The sequence below is a fragment of the Oncorhynchus keta genome, chromosome 29 (assembly GCF_023373465.1).
Source record: "Oncorhynchus keta strain PuntledgeMale-10-30-2019 chromosome 29, Oket_V2, whole genome shotgun sequence".
Classification (NCBI taxonomy): Eukaryota; Metazoa; Chordata; class Actinopteri; order Salmoniformes; family Salmonidae; genus Oncorhynchus; species Oncorhynchus keta.
This window is the reverse complement of record NC_068449.1, coordinates 31,160,751-31,176,316: the sequence shown is the minus strand read 5'-3', so window position 1 is coordinate 31,176,316 and position 15,566 is coordinate 31,160,751. Positions and strand designations below refer to the sequence as shown.

General features: G+C 42.7%; 1 protein-coding gene across 5 annotated transcripts in view; it reads left to right on the top strand.

The window, feature by feature from the left end:
* Positions 1–15,566, top strand: part of LOC118362702 (disheveled-associated activator of morphogenesis 1-like) — an 81,220-nt gene that overhangs the window by 54,345 nt on the left and 11,309 nt on the right. For 4 of the 5 annotated variants that reach the window (XM_035743257.2, XM_035743259.2, XM_035743260.2 and 1 more), the window contains exons 3-18: positions 273–362; positions 4,066–4,137; positions 5,121–5,215; positions 6,449–6,782; positions 7,042–7,152; positions 7,247–7,350; positions 7,461–7,527; positions 7,629–7,746; positions 8,346–8,484; positions 9,045–9,103; positions 9,224–9,411; positions 10,454–10,732; positions 11,185–11,292; positions 12,257–12,283; positions 13,615–13,712; positions 14,942–15,026. In XM_035743257.2, coding sequence (XP_035599150.2) covers positions 273–362; positions 4,066–4,137; positions 5,121–5,215; positions 6,449–6,782; positions 7,042–7,152; positions 7,247–7,350; positions 7,461–7,527; positions 7,629–7,746; positions 8,346–8,484; positions 9,045–9,103; positions 9,224–9,411; positions 10,454–10,732; positions 11,185–11,292; positions 12,257–12,283; positions 13,615–13,712; positions 14,942–15,026 — 1,974 coding nt within the window. The remainder of the gene's footprint in view (positions 1–272; positions 363–4,065; positions 4,138–5,120; positions 5,216–6,448; positions 6,783–7,041; positions 7,153–7,246; positions 7,351–7,460; positions 7,528–7,628; positions 7,747–8,345; positions 8,485–9,044; positions 9,104–9,223; positions 9,412–10,453; positions 10,733–11,184; positions 11,293–12,256; positions 12,284–13,614; positions 13,713–14,941; positions 15,027–15,566) is intronic. The other variant, XM_035743261.2, reaches the window with a different exon arrangement.

The following is a 15,566-nucleotide window of genomic DNA, read 5'->3' as shown; positions in this document are numbered from 1 at the left end:
TCACTATTATTGTATAATTGATCAATCTACTTCCCATCTTACTCACAAAACCAGTTTTAAGTCAGAAAGCTAAAAAAAATATATATATTTTGAGAAATCACAATGCCAAGATCATTCAAAAACACTATCAGCTTAAAATGATCGTAATACAGGTTTCACATCGATCAAGAAATATTTAATAGTCCCTCTTACAACAGGTTCGTGACAGTGTCAGGCACAGAGATGCCTAATAACCCTCTAACTCAGTACAATGTTCCTCTTTCACCTTGCAGGATGAGCTGGACCTGTCAGGGAAACACCGGGAAGTCATGTTTGCGCTGCCAGCTGAGAAGAAATGGCAGATGTACTGTAGCAAAAAGAAGGTAAGTTTAAGGCCACTTGACTAGTAGTTAGTATTAATGTAACCATGTGTTTTGATTCTGTTTGTATTGTGTGTGTGTGTGTGTGTGTGTGTGTGTGTGTGTGTGTGTGTGTGTGTGTGTGTGTGTGTGTGTGTGTGTGTGTGTGTGTGTGTGTGTGTGTGTGTGCATCTCTCTTGCTCTCTGTGTATGTTAGCTACAGTATCCAGAGGGAATGTCTGCTGAGCGCTGCTAGTGTGTGGGAAATATTTTCAATTGAAACAAATGAGAGAGAGAGCGGGAGAGACTCAACACAAGCCCCCCCTCTCTTCCCCTTCCAATCCCCACCTCCTTGCCCCAATTCCGTTGAGTCAACACATCAAAGCCCTCTCCTAGTGTTCCAGCCCTCTAATAGAAAATTAACCCTAACGTTGGAGTTGTGCTGTTCCTCATTAATGGATTGGATACATTTCCTGGAAGGACGCTCTCATCTGTCCTGGCCGACTAGCTGATAAATATGTGAATACAGAATCCTGCCCTATCTTGCCAGATTAAAGTACACACAGAGGTCCAGCCTGAATTTAAAATGGTGAGAAAAAAAAACAATTTAATCCAATCTATACCCAGTAATAACAAAGTAAAAACATGTTTTTAGAAATGGCAAATGTGCTGAAAATGAAATACAGAAATATCTAACTGTTTTAAAATCAACATTGGCCTCATGAATAAATCCCTGAGCAGTTTCCTTTTTCTCCGGAAACTGGGTTAGTAAGGAGGCCTGTATTTTGTAGTGACTGGGTGTATTGATGCCCCATCCAGTGTAATTTAATAATGGTCAAGGGGATATTCAGTGTCTGCTTCTTTTCTTTTTACCCATCTACCAATAGGTGCCCTTCTTTACGAGGCATTGGGAAACCTCCCTGGTCTTTGTGGTTAAATCTGTGTTTTGAAATTCACTGCTCGATCGAGGGACCTTACAATTTGATCTGTATGTGTGGGGTACAGAGACGAGGTAGTCCATTCAACTTATTATGTGACTTGTTAAGCACATTTTTACTCCTGAACTTATTTAGGCTTGCCATAACGAACGTATTTAACACTTTTTGACAGCTTTTCATTGATTTTTTATTTGTAAGAAATTCCACTTTGACATCATGGGATTTTGTGTAGGCCAGTGACACAATATCTCTGTTTAATCCATTTTAAATTCAGGCTGTAACACAACTACATTTGGAAAAAGTAAAGGTGTGAATACTTTATGAAGGCACTGTAAACTAGAGGGTTTTATCTAGAGAGGCGTTACATGGAATTGACTTCATAAAGGAGAGTGTTTGACTGAATGTGAGTTCCCCCTGTTCTGTAACAGCTCTGTAACAGTAAGTGGTTGGTTTCTGTTGTCTGGCATGTCCTGCACTGTAAGACCTTGTTAAGAGAGCGAGAGAGTGCTGCCATAGAAACACCAATGCAGCTGCTGTCTGTTGATCAGTAGGCAGCTTTCTTCTCAATGGCGGGCGCTGAGTGGCATGGCCAGTAGCCAATAGCAGGTGCAGGGCCCTCTGAGCCCAGGTAGCCCTTATACACTTCCTGTTTTTTACATTCCATTTCCTGTCCAGCTTACGCTCCCTCATTGTTCCATTACCGGGGTCAACGTCTTGTCTCATTAACTGCGTGGATCTCACCTTCTGGGATCCAAATTGAACACGGCTCTGTTTTTCACTATTGTTGATCAGACAAGTGACACAATAGTGAAATTAAGCAATATTCAGTTGGGATTCCAGGGTAGATCTCATCGTCAGTTGGCCGGAACCTTCCAGCCATGATACCTGCCAAGGTGGTCAATGTGGGGTAGCAAGTGCGCTGTGTTCGCAGTGATGTCTTACTGACCTACAAAGCGAGCTCCAAGCTTACCAGTCTTCCAGTAAGTACTGGGAGATATAGCAGCACAGTGCTACATTTCACAAGTGGTCACTACTACTGTCCTCATTCCTGCTGACCCACTCCTTAAGTCGTCCACATGCTTCCCAGCCGTAACATTTCAGAAGAATTTGTGCATATATTATGACACCATTTTGTGATGTTTTTGACTTCGGTGAGGGTTTTTTCAGCTGTTCAGGCACACATTTTTTTCTGAAAGCAAGCCCAAATTCTGAGCCAAAGTCTACGTACCTTAATCTGTGATTAGACAACAGTAGGGATTCTTCAATAAAGTTTTCATGCACATTTTTTCTTTGAGAAGTACTGCACCAAACATCTTAGATGTAAAATTGCACCACTAAGATCTCATCGGCAAAAACATCAAAATGAATGACAGATTTCTTGAGTTATCTTGGATTAATACTGACTGTTTTGAGGAAGTGTATACTGGCTATGGCATCTCAAAATGGACAAACGGTACTATTTCTGCTTTTTTCTTGTTTTTCAAGCGAAGGTCTTTTACGGGAGTATGCGAGCGCACTCATTCTGTTTGGCTGGTTGAGTACGGCTAGGCACCAACCAAACTGAAGTATACTTTTTTATAAAGATCTACTAAACCCAACTATTTTAATAAATTCTGCTGTCTGAAATATAGCCACCTCTGAAATATAATCTGGTTTCATCCTTATCTCATTGCTCATGTGGTGAGGATGGATGGGAATCTGGGTAACTAACACCTCATCAGGGAGAGAGAGGGAGTGCTCCAGCTCCTTTGTTTTCACAGATTTATAGACCCCTTTAATGGGATATTGTGTTGACCATTACTAAGCCTGTGAGAAAAGCCACACACTCATTTCACTAGCCCAGTCTTTGGTGTGCTGGTGTTAGTGTTTGGTTTTTTAGTCTGGGAAGCTTTGGGAAGTGTGGGTGGGCAGCTCACCCAGTAGCCCATTAAATCTGCTTACCTAACCACTCCTGTGGGGACTCAAAGGCTTCAATTATGAGGTGCCAGGGGACTGGACAGTATACGGAACTGGGACACTGAACAGGACGAAAGAATGAAGAATAGAATCATTTCTCTTTTGAAATGATTGTGGAAGAATATTTGAAAGAACTTGTGCATTGAAGGCTGGGCTTGATCCTGGTCAGTGTTGGCCAAACGTATGCTGTGATTTAAAGAGGAGCAGTAGCAGATTATAGCCTAAACATAGAAAATTACCCAATTGCAGTAAATGTACGATGGCATTATTTCAGATCATTAACCTTTTTATACAATACAAATACTACCATCTGTTGAGAACCCATAACTAAGGAGGGAAAAGGCATGTACTGGACATTACTCTAGACTGTTCATGCTCAGCCAAAACCTAAGACAAAATGGACGACTTGAGCCTGCGATACACAAGGGATTTATAAGAATCCATGAGATTAGGCTGCACAGCAACCTTATACATTCTGTGAGACTGAGAGCCAGGTGAGAACCAGAGAGTACATATCTGGTGTGGTTGTTATGATCCCAAAGGGAGACTAGGCTGGAAATTAATGAGGGCAGTCCAGCTCACACACTCCACTGTCACTGGAAGGAGTTGAGCTGCAATTACACGCTAGTGGGTCAGGTTATATAGGGGTCATAAGGCCTTGGAGGTATTCTCTGTTCTCAGGCTATGCACTGTACTTTTCAACACAGGGTTTGGGTTTTGTCTGGATAATGATATGATGGTCAAGGGAAATATATTAAAAGTTTATGTGGTGTGGAAGGAATGTGTGTGTGTGTGTTTTATGTAACCCTTTGTCTGTTTGTTTTCTGTTTCAGGAGGGAGAAGAGAGCAAGGGTGCGACTAGCTGGCCAGAGTTCTATATCGACCAGTTGAATTCCATGGCTGCTGTAAGTATCCTTCTCCCCTCATCAAATACTCAACCTGTACTTGGCAAATATAGCTAACATTGCAGATGCAAAACAATAACACACAATAACCAACCATGCTGTAGTGTAGAGAGAGCCATGTGATTTTGGTGTTGCACTAGCCACTTTATAGAGTAGACCCTCTATTTTATGGGTATCTCTCCTTGTAAAAGCTTATGGTCTGATGCTAAATCTGTGGAAAATTTGAGTAAATTAAGGGGGGTAATATCAATTTGTTTTATAGTTTTGCCTGGAGGGTGGGGGTGGGGGGCTCTGTGTGTGTGTGTCTCTTATAATGCTACATATTTCTCACATATGTAAATAACTGTGAAACCCTCACAGTTTATATTAGGCAAATAGGCAGTATAATAGTGACCTTTTATTTAACCTGGTAAGTTATTGAGAACATATATTTTAAAAATATATGCGCTGAAAAGGCTTGTCCATCTGAACATGCACTATTTGACAAGCTGATGACGTTAATCTATGGTCCCTTAATGGAATCTCACACCCGGAGTTGTGTGTTAAATCTCCACATGCTTCCTCTGGTTTGGAGGTGGTAGTCCTGGGGGGATCCCTATAGGCTCATTTAGGATGTTTTCACAGGGCAGTGAAGTTACAGTAGCACTAGGGCTGGCAGGTGTGAGATTCTGGTTGGATCCCTAACTTCTAACTGTTACCACAGGGTGTAGCCTGCTCCAGGCCAAGTAAAGGAAATGACCTCCAGTCATGTATCAGTGAAGGAGCTGCTGGTGGTCTGCTGGGATAATAGGATAAGAGCTGCCTGCTGGTGGTCTACAGCTAGGGATAGTAGCTTACTGAGCAGGTTCCTTCCCAGCACTGTGAATCAGTTCTTATGGCCTGGAAAAAACAGAGAACCATAACGGTCCTAAAACAGAGCCTTGAAGGACACCATTTTGAGTTTTAGTGAGCACATTGTCATTGAGTCGTCTTGTCATCACCAGAGGAAGACCCTTATTGCTTTGGAAATGGAGGATGAGGAAGAGAGGAACAAGACAATAGAGAGTTTAAAGACAGCTCTAAGGACACAACCCATGAGGTAAACCAGTGACACTCACACACTCATGCTCCTTTTAATGCTTACTTGTTCTCGTATGCATGCATTCAATTATGATGTGTGCTATGTATGTGTTTGTGAAAGCGAAGGCTGAAATTGAAGAATTGGATAGCCTTAGATCACATGAGATCGAGTTTCCTTTTCTTTTATGAGATATTAGTTATGATAAACTCATATTCTATTTCGAGCATAAGTCATAACATATTTTGGCAGAGTGATTTAGTGAGTCTGCTATTTTCACAAAGTAGGTTGAGTTAATTCACTGTTAATTCAGTCTCCGAGTCCATTCATCATCATTAGAGTGACCTAATATGATTAATCACCAGACTAGGCTTTGTGTTGAGAGCCATTCAGACTCAGTTCCAGTCCAAACACCACTGCATTAATATGATATTACAGCTCTATAGACCACACCGCGTAGACTAGTCTGACACACGCACAGACACACGTGCACGTATGCAAGCACACACACGTGAGGTAAAATGTCTTCCCCTTAAGGTCCTCCAGAGGTTAGGTCTCCTTCTCACCTCTAACCCCTCCCAGGGGTCATGGTAGTTTATCACCAATGAGCTCTCTCTGTTTTCCTCCATGCCTGTTTTACTGTGCTAAATGGCGCTTGGCTGCTGGCTGAGGATGTTTATTTGTCCTCTGTTCTTGTTTTCATGGAATGACAACTGCAATTCCAGTTGCTTACATTGAACACATATGCACACCGAAAACACATGCAAACACACGTGTGCAAACTCTTAGTTTTGTTAGACAAAGTTAAGTTACTGTGGAGGGCAACAAAGGGATCAAACTGTCTATAAATATAATTTAGTCAATTTTCATAGAACACATGGTCACCACACTATTTTACATTTTATTTATATATTTTTTTATATAACCTTTATTTAACTAGGCAAGTCAGTTAAGAACAAATTCTTATTTACAATGACAGCCTACCTCGGGCAAACCCAGACAACGCTGGGCCAATTGTGAGCCGCCCATTGGGACTCCCAATCACGGCTGGATGTGATGCATTCTGGATACGAACCAGAGACTGCAGTGACACCTCTTGCACTGAGATGTAGTGCCTTATACCGCTGTGCCACTCGGGAGTCTCAAAGGGCTCTGGTCTAAGGGCTCTGGTCAAAAATAGGGGGAATAGGGTGCAATTTCAGATGCAACCTGTCTCTCTCCCCGACCTTTACCCTCAATCCTCATCCTTTAAAGGTTTGTGACGCGGTTCATCGACCTGGACGGTCTGACCTGCATCCTGAACTTCCTGAAGAGCATGGACTACGAGACCACCGAGTCCCAGATCCACACGTCCCTGATTGGCTGCATCAAGGCCCTGATGAACAACTCCCAGGGGCGCTCCCATGTGCTCTCCCACACAGAGAGCATCAACATCATTGCCCAGAGCCTGGCAACTGAGAACGTCAAGACCAAAGTGGCGGTGCTGGAGATCATGGGCGCTGTGTGTCTGGTGCCAGGAGGGCACAGGAAGATCCTGGAGGCAATGCTGCACTATCAGAAGTTCGCTTGCGAGAGGACTCGCTTCCAGGTGGGAAGACAGACACCGTAGCCTCATAGACACCACTGTAGCGAAGTGTTCAATTGGGCTTTTCACACTAATGTGTTAGCCCAAGGTTTTCCTTAACCGTGTGTTAAGGCTGTGCCAGAGATATTGCATGGTCTTATTCACTTAACATGTATAACTTTCAGATGTTTATCTAATTCGTGTTTACGACCACAGCAATTTTTTCCTTAAGATCATATTACTGATGCTTACTCCTTGTTTCTCCTCGTTTCTCCTGTCTTAGACTCTGCTGAATGACCTGGACAGGAGTACGGGGCGCTACAGGGACGAGGTCAACCTGAAAACAGCCATCATGTCCTTCATCAATGCAGTGCTTAGTCAGGGAGCAGGGGAGGTGAGTACTCCTCTTCCTCAAAGTCTTTGCCCTCTTATGGTCCTGTTGGTTGTCTTCAGAGAGTCTTAACTGCTATGTGTATTGTACTCCACAGTCGAGCTTTGAGTTCAGAATTCACTTGCGATACGAGTTCCTTATGTTGGGCATCCAGCCAATCATCGATAAACTGAGGTCTCACGACAACTCAACGTTAGACAGGTGAGTGAAGTCATAAACTGCGTGATTGGTATAGTACATTTAAGATCTAGACCACACTGTCATACCCAACTGCAGTAGATTGTGTCTGACCATGAGATGTTGTCTTCCAGGCATTTGGACTTCTTTGAGATGCTGAGAAACGAGGATGAACTATCTTTGGCAAAACGCTTTGACACTGTGAGTAACATTGGTATTTACCTATACAGTACATGGAGTTTGTAATAGTCGTTTCTCTGTCTACTAGTTCTAATATCAGCGTTTGTTTTTTGTTGTTGCAGGTGCACATTGACACAAAAAGTGCCACGCAAGTGTTTGAGCTCATAAAGAAGAAGATGAACCACACAGATGCACACCCGCACTTTATATCTGTCTTACAGCACTGTCTCCTTATGCCTTGTAAGTGCCACCTACCTCCCGTCCGCCATTCGTTTGAGTTTGCCAAGACTCTTCAGGCCTCAACTTTTACATCTTTGAGAACTAGAACTGTTTGGTTTCTCAAAGGGATCCAATGTGGTTATATATCAGTGTTTTTAGTGTATTTTAGAACAGCAGTAAAAATGATGTCCTCTCTAGGTAGTTTTAAATACCTGGAAAGTATTGTTGGAGTTCTGCTTATGTAAGGGATTTCTCTCTAGAGCGTGCTCTGCCGTTTGATAAGAACTTTCTACACTACAGCGGAAATGTTGTTCCTCCACAATGCTTTAGCTTTGTGTATGTTGTCCTGAGGGAGCTGACTTCAGCCTAATCTCTCCCCTTAGACTCTGTCCTTATTGTGTTGTTATGTGTATGGTAGGATTTCATGGGTATAGATTTAGCCTAGTCCTAGACTAAGAAGCATTCTCAATGGACAATCTCAATTAAACATGCTTTTTACTCCAGGACGAGACTTAGTTTGTGTCCAGAAGACTGGCCTTAGATGTTTGTTGTTACATATGCATTGGCTGGCGCAATCAAATGTTCCCTTAGGGTATTAATAAAGCTGTCGCTTCTCTCAGACAAGCGTAGTGGGAACACAGTGCATTACTGGCTCCTCCTGGACCGCATCGTCCAGCAGATCGTCCTGCAGAACGACAAAGGTCATGACCCTGACGTCACCCCCCTGGAGAACTTCAACGTGAAGAACGTGGTGCGAATGTGAGTGAGAGGGGGGAAATGTTTCAACATGCCTGAGTTATGTCTGAGTCTGGTTTGACGTTCCCCGCACGGCAGAGGGCTGACGGTCTTCATCATAAATCTCCTTGTGTTATTTAACATGCCTCATTCCAGAAATGGCTTTAAACCCGAATATGGTGATCATGAATATAAACAGTGCTGTATATTTATTAATCCGGGGCTGCCATGATCAAAATCACTATTGGTCCAGGTACTGTACATCACAAATATTACATGTAAAATATGTATGTCCTATTATCACTTTCATTTTACAATCCTTCCAATGCTATTTGCTGATTTAGCACAAATACCCTGATCCCTTAATACTTGCTAAAAATCAGCAAGCAGGTTTTACCAGGATTTTAATAATTCCTTTTTGAAAATATAATCCAGAATTAAAGCGCTTTGATCTGTTTTTTTGGATGAGGAAATCTGTGACACGTAGAATTCCAAACACACATACACAAACATCAGTCAACCCCTTCAGCTGCCTCTTGCAAATCTCAATCTGACTCTCAATTAACCTCTGTTCTTCTGCTCAGGCTGGTCAACGAGAATGAAGTCAAACAATGGAAAGAACAGGCCGAGAAAATGAGAAAGGGTACACACACATTTCTGGTTTCTATTAGCGTTGGAACTGTCGGAAGGCAGACCTTTCTGTACTGTGTATCATCATACTGACGACTGCTCTGGTCTCGCCTGTTCTGGTCTGGTTTCTCAGAGCACCATGAGCTGCAGCAGAAGTTTGATAAGAAGGAACGCGAGTGTGAGGCCAAGACCCAGGAGAAGGAGGACATGATGCAGACGCTGAATAAGATGAAGGAGAAGCTGGAGAAGGAGTCCAGCGAACACAAGCAGGTCAAGCAGCAGGTGGCCGACCTCTCCGCCCGGCTGCATGACCTCAGCACTGTACGTTTGTTTGTTTAGATCTCTGATTTAGCTCACAATGGGGATATCTTCCAAAAGACCAAGGAAAAACATAGAAAATAGCATCACAAAATGCATTGTAATTTTATGTTACACTATCACATCTTTACACCTTACTCATTCTTTTAGCTTTTCCAATCAGGAATAAAGGCAGGATGCTTTGGTTATAGTACAGTTGTATATGAACAACAACATAGCCTGCTGTCTTGCGAATTCCTACGATAATTGCGTGCTAAACAACAACCATAGCAGTTGGCTATACAGCACAAACAGATCTGGGGCCAGGCTAATGTCCTCTTTTCAAATCAAATCAAACTGTATTTGTCACATGCGCTGAATTCAACAAGTGTAGATCTTACCGTGAAATGCTTACTTACAAGCCCTTAACCAACAGAGCAGTTCAGGAAGAGTTAAGAATATATTGACCAAATAAACTAAATTAAAAAGTAACACAATAACAATAACGAGGCTATATACAGGGGGTGCCGGTACCGAGTCAATTTGCGGGTGTACAGGTTAGTTACATTGACCACCATTTGTTTTGTATACTGCTGCTACTCGCTGTTTATTAACTATGCATAGTCACTTCACCCCTACCTGCATGTACAAATGACCTCAACTAACCTGTACCCCCGCAAATTGACTTGGGAGGTGTTTAGTCCCAGGATCCTTAGCTGAGTGATGAGCTTCGTGGGCACTATGGTGTTGAATGCTGAGCTGTAGTCAATGAACAGCATTCTCACATAGGTGTTCCTTTTGTCCATGTGTGAAAGGGCCGTGGAGTGCGATTGAGATTCCCCTTCGCCGTTCAGTTTAGGAGTGGATACACAGGATGTTTGATTACTGCACAGTTAGACATGAACAACAACATTGCCTTGTGATGTTCTTCCAAATCAATATATGTTGATTAGAACTGTTCTAGCTAGTACAGAGTGCTTCTATGATTTCCATTATGTAACAGAAATGATTGTAATACATCCAGTACTAATCGAATATACATCCCAATGTGTCCCATTTTTTTCAGAGGCCAAATGCAAGTGTTCCTGGTGGCCATCCACTCATACCTGGGGCCCCTGGAGGTCCCATACCACCCCCTCCCATGCAGGCTGCCATGCCCCCACCCCCTCCACCACCCCCTGGGGGCATGCCTCCACCGCCACCCCCTCTACCCGGTGGCCCTCCTCCTCCTCCAGGCATGGGTCCCCCTCCTCCACCTGGAGCTCCCATGGGACCAGGGCTGAAAAAGAACATCCCCCAGCCCTCCAACCCACTCAAGTCATTCAACTGGGCCAAGCTGGCTGAGGTCAGTGAGTTCTGCTTAGTCAGAACGTGATGGGTTGCGTCCAAAATGGCACCCTATTCCTCATGAAGTGCACTAATTTCGACCAGACCTCTATGGACCATGGTCAAAAGTAATGCACTTAATAGGGAATAGGGTGTCATTTTGGACAAAGCCAGTAATTACATTTTTTTTGTGCATGTCTGTCTAGTACAGAGGGAGTGAGTGCTGTGCTGACAAGGCAGACAGAACAGAGGTTTTTGTAGCTACATCTGACTGTCCAGGGGGAATGAAGGATAAGGATTGCCTTTTTACCCAATGCTTTATCTCTTGCATTGTTTGCACAATGGCATGAAATCAATATCGCAAACCAGCCCTAGACGTGTTTATATGTTGTTGTTGTAACCTCTAGAGTTCCAGGGGTGTGTGTATGGCTTTTACAGTCTTAGTTATGGATGGGGGCTGTTTTGTTGCAGAATAAGCTGGAGGGCACTGTGTGGACGGACGTCGATGACATCAAGGTTTTCAAAATCCTGGACCTTGAGGACATCGAGAAGACCTTCTCTGCTTACCAGAGACAGCAGGTATAGTTTAACACCTAAATACCAAAGTATTACTGTAGAGAAAAGGCATTTCAGTATATAGCAATTCATCCTTAAGCACAGGACACAAGACCTCGAATCACTTCTTAACAATTTGCATGTAACTACTTTGAGTGTTTCCATGGCCACTGACCATGCTGTTCTAACAAACACTTCTAGCTAGTGATAAACACATGCATGCCATTGCACTCTGTAACTGAATCCTTCCAGCAGCACTTCTCAACACATTGTCTGGAACTGGCTTAAAGGGCAATCAGGCCATTACAGAGCATTTTACTATAGCCTGGTCTCAGATCGGTTTGTGCTGTCTTGCCAACTCCTATGGTGACAATGACCTTAAGGCTTGGCAAGATAGCACAAACAGATCTGGGACCAGGCTAGCTTTTTTGTTTTTTGTAGGCCCGATCAATTGAATCATCTACTTTGTGAGTGTTCCCAGACGGAATGAATGTTTGGAACAGGAAGTAGCCATGCTGATAACATGGTCCTTGGATAGTTTACTGATGATGCTGCATGAGAAGGGTGGCATTTTTCATTAAGCCTTTATATGTCCACAATGTCTATTCTAGTTCAGTTGAAATCCTCCAGATATCACTTTTCCCATACATTTTCCTTTAACCAACCTAAAAAGTCTGTGATTGGAAAGGTTAGACTCGGGCCCAATTCCCATTACTAACTGCCCATTAAAAGTATAAATAAAGTTGCATCAAATTGGATTCCTTTTGTTGTATAAGGAATTTATGAATTTTAAGCCATGCTGTTTATGATGTGTCTGAACAAAGTTAATTTGCATCTCTGACTCATGATTCCGCTTTTCCTCACAAACAAATGCATAAATGGCTGCTGAGCTGGCCCTGTATTTCACCATACATGGCCTACTGCACGCTAATTCTGATTATTAATGAATGCCGAATCTTCCTTGCTTCCTGCCCACCTACCTGATTAGGACTTCTTAACAATGAACAATAACAAGGTGAGTGACCTCTGACCCCTCTGACATTTACCCTACTCTGCTTCTGTCTTGATGCTCGCTACCGTCCTTCATCGTACGCTGCTCTCTTTCTCGCTCTCTCTCTCTCTCCTTGTCTCTGTCCTGTTTATGTCTATGGGGATCGTGTGTCTCTGTGTGTATGTGTGTCCGTAGAGGTGAAATACTTATGAAAGCCATGTCTTCCTGCAGCCTCCATCTCTGTGTTTCTGTGGATTTATTCTTTCAATCGAGACTTTTAGAATATACTGTACTTCTAAACACACCAACATGATGTTTGAATGAACTGTTTTATTGGTTATCATTTCAAGATGTTTCTGAACATAATTAGCCAAATTGGTTTTGTGGCACGCAGTCAATTCTGCAAACAGCTGGAGTCTTGCAACTATAAAAAAGTGCCAGATCTCCGTTTTCCAAAAACAAATCTCTCCTGTATTCTTGGGGTGAAGCAATTGATCGCCAAACACACTATTTCACACAGCCTGTTTCACAGCTGTCCTCCATTTGGCAGTTTCAAATACTGACCCAGTCAAAGGAACAATTTGCTCTTTTATGTTCATACTGTGTGTCTCCTGTGCATCCTGGGCTTTTGTTAGGGTTTATGGTGGATGCATATGGGTATCGTGTCTAGTCTTTGTGTGTGTATGTGCGTGTGTGTGTGTCTGTTTTGTGGTCTGGTTACTATGTACCAGCAGGTGGTGAAATGGAAGAGGCCTTAAAAACACTTGTTCCAATTGCCGTTGATCAACAGCTAAACTGTATGCAGGTGTGAGTCAGCCACAGGCCTCCACCTAGCATAGCATGTGGCACTGTTATTCCTGGATCTTATTCATTACGCACAAATCTGAATACTGACTGAGACAAGCAAGGACTACTTGGGCTTGTACAATAGGAAACACATTTTTTGTTTTATGTTGCAAAATATTTTTCTATGTGTTCCCTAATGAATATAACCCTGGTGTATTAGGTGTGGCTCTTCCTCCCAGAGAGAGTATCATTTAAGGTCATGTAGTCACAAGCATTTGCTGTGTTCAGCAAATACTGCATCCAAAAGTGCTTAAGTATGATGAGTGATTTACAATTGGGTGTTTATTAAACAGTAAAGCTGTCTAAATCTAGCTTGATGGTAGAGTATAATTTAAGGTCATGTACAGTAGTACAAAAAGAATGAGCTGTTCTGCGTGCTAGCCTCCATCCCAAAGTGCCTTAGTGTGATAAATTATACAATATTCTGTTTACATGAACGGAATGTGAAGTTCAGCTAATTACGGTTCATGTTCAAACTCTTCCTTCCCTCCCAAATGTTCTCCTTCCAGAAAGAGTCCGAAGATGATACTGTGACCTCCAAGAAGGTCAAGGAGCTGTCAGTCATTGACGGTCGCAGAGCCCAGAACTGTAACATCCTCCTCTCTCGGTTAGTATTTGACCTTTCTACCCCATGACATCATTGCAGAAGTATGTCCTACTTATATTAGTGGAGATCACTTATTGTGATCGTGTCCATCTGATGGGTGCTTGAAATGTCTTTTTCCACACACATACATGTACGCGTACAAACACACACACACTTCATTTGTTAACGTACACAGCCAAGTGTGTACATTCAATTCGTATTTAATCTACCATTTGAGCAATTCTGTATTTACATCAACTTCGACTCAAGTTGAGAGATCATTTTTCATATTTGACAATGTGTTTAAACATCACGTGCAGCCAAGAATAAAATATGTACTTTGTAACGGGATGATGTTGGCCAGGAACTATTTGCTGCTTCATTACTGTCATCCCTGGTCTCCATGGCAGCAACCACAAACAGAGGCCTGTGTCCTTTCTACTAAGTTAATTTCATGTAGCTATCCTTCAATTTAAACACTTGTAAAAGAAACCTGAAAGTTTAAGGGATTCAAGCTATTTTGATTGCTTCCTGTATTTAAAGTCTCATTCAATATTTGTGGTTTATGAACAGCGGTTCATTCCTTTTTTCGAACTTGCAGACCTGAAAATGTTTTATTTCTGCAAAGTGGTGTCAATTATGCATTAACAAGCCTTTTCAGACTGAGCCAACACTTTGAATAAGGCTAATATGTACATTTATTTAATAAAATTGACATGACTGAATCTTAATTGCTCTGTCATTAGTGTGTGCCTAAATCAGGTATTTGGACTGTGAGAAGTCCTGTCAGAAAGCACTGTGGTCTGCTGTGGTAGGCTAGGGCTTCAGGCTCAGATGATGAGGGTGTTTGTTTGCCAATGGAGCTTTTCAAAGAGCAGAACCACCAGGCTTTCTGACACCTGCTCTCTCTGGCCGGCTGGCTCTTTCTAATAGCTGTGACTTGAAATGTTGACTCTGTCTCTGCAACTGCTGAATGTGTGCGGCACACAATATTAAGTTCTGGACTTTACTTTCTTTTTAACTGACACTTAGTGCTTTTCAAAATGGATACTAACTGATAATTGTTTGAGGTGACACATGTAGAACAGTACATTACATAACAGGAATGCATTTCACATTACTTTTGAAACAAAAAGTAAACACACCCATAACAAGGCATTAACTGGTACAACTGGTGTCCTCTCTTGTTGACCATTTAGAACTGGTGTACAGTAGTCCTCTGTGGTAATGCTGATGCTGTTGTGTTGCAGCCTGAAGCTGACCAATGAGGAGATCAAGAGGGCCATCCTGACTATGGACGAACAGGAGGACCTGCCCAAAGACATGCTGGAGCAGGTGGGCCCTCCTCTCTCACTCATACAGCATGTAGCCCTCCTCTCTACTGTAGCGGCTTAATGGCTTTATACCATATAGCAGGTCCCAATTTCCATCCGATCCATCAAATCAAATGTATTTATAAAGCCCTTCTTACATCAGCTGATATCTCAAAGTGCTGTACAGAAACCCAGCATAAAACCCCAAACAGCAAGCAATGCAGGTGTAGAAGCACAGTGGCTAGGGAAAACTCCCTAGAAAGGCCAGAACCTAGGAAGAAACCTAGAGGAACCAGGCTATGAGGGGCGGCCTGTCCTCTTCTGGCTGTGCCGGGTGAAGATCATAACAGAACATGGCCAAGATGTTAAAATGTTCATAGATGACCAGCAGGGTCAAGTAATAATAATCACAGTGGTTGTCGAGGGTGCAACAGGTCAGCACCTTAGGAGTAAATGTCAGTTGGCTTTTCATAGCCAATCATTCAGAGTATCTCTACCGCTCCTGCTGTCTCTAGAGAGTTGAAAACCGCAGGTCTGGGACAGGTAGCACATCCGGTGAACA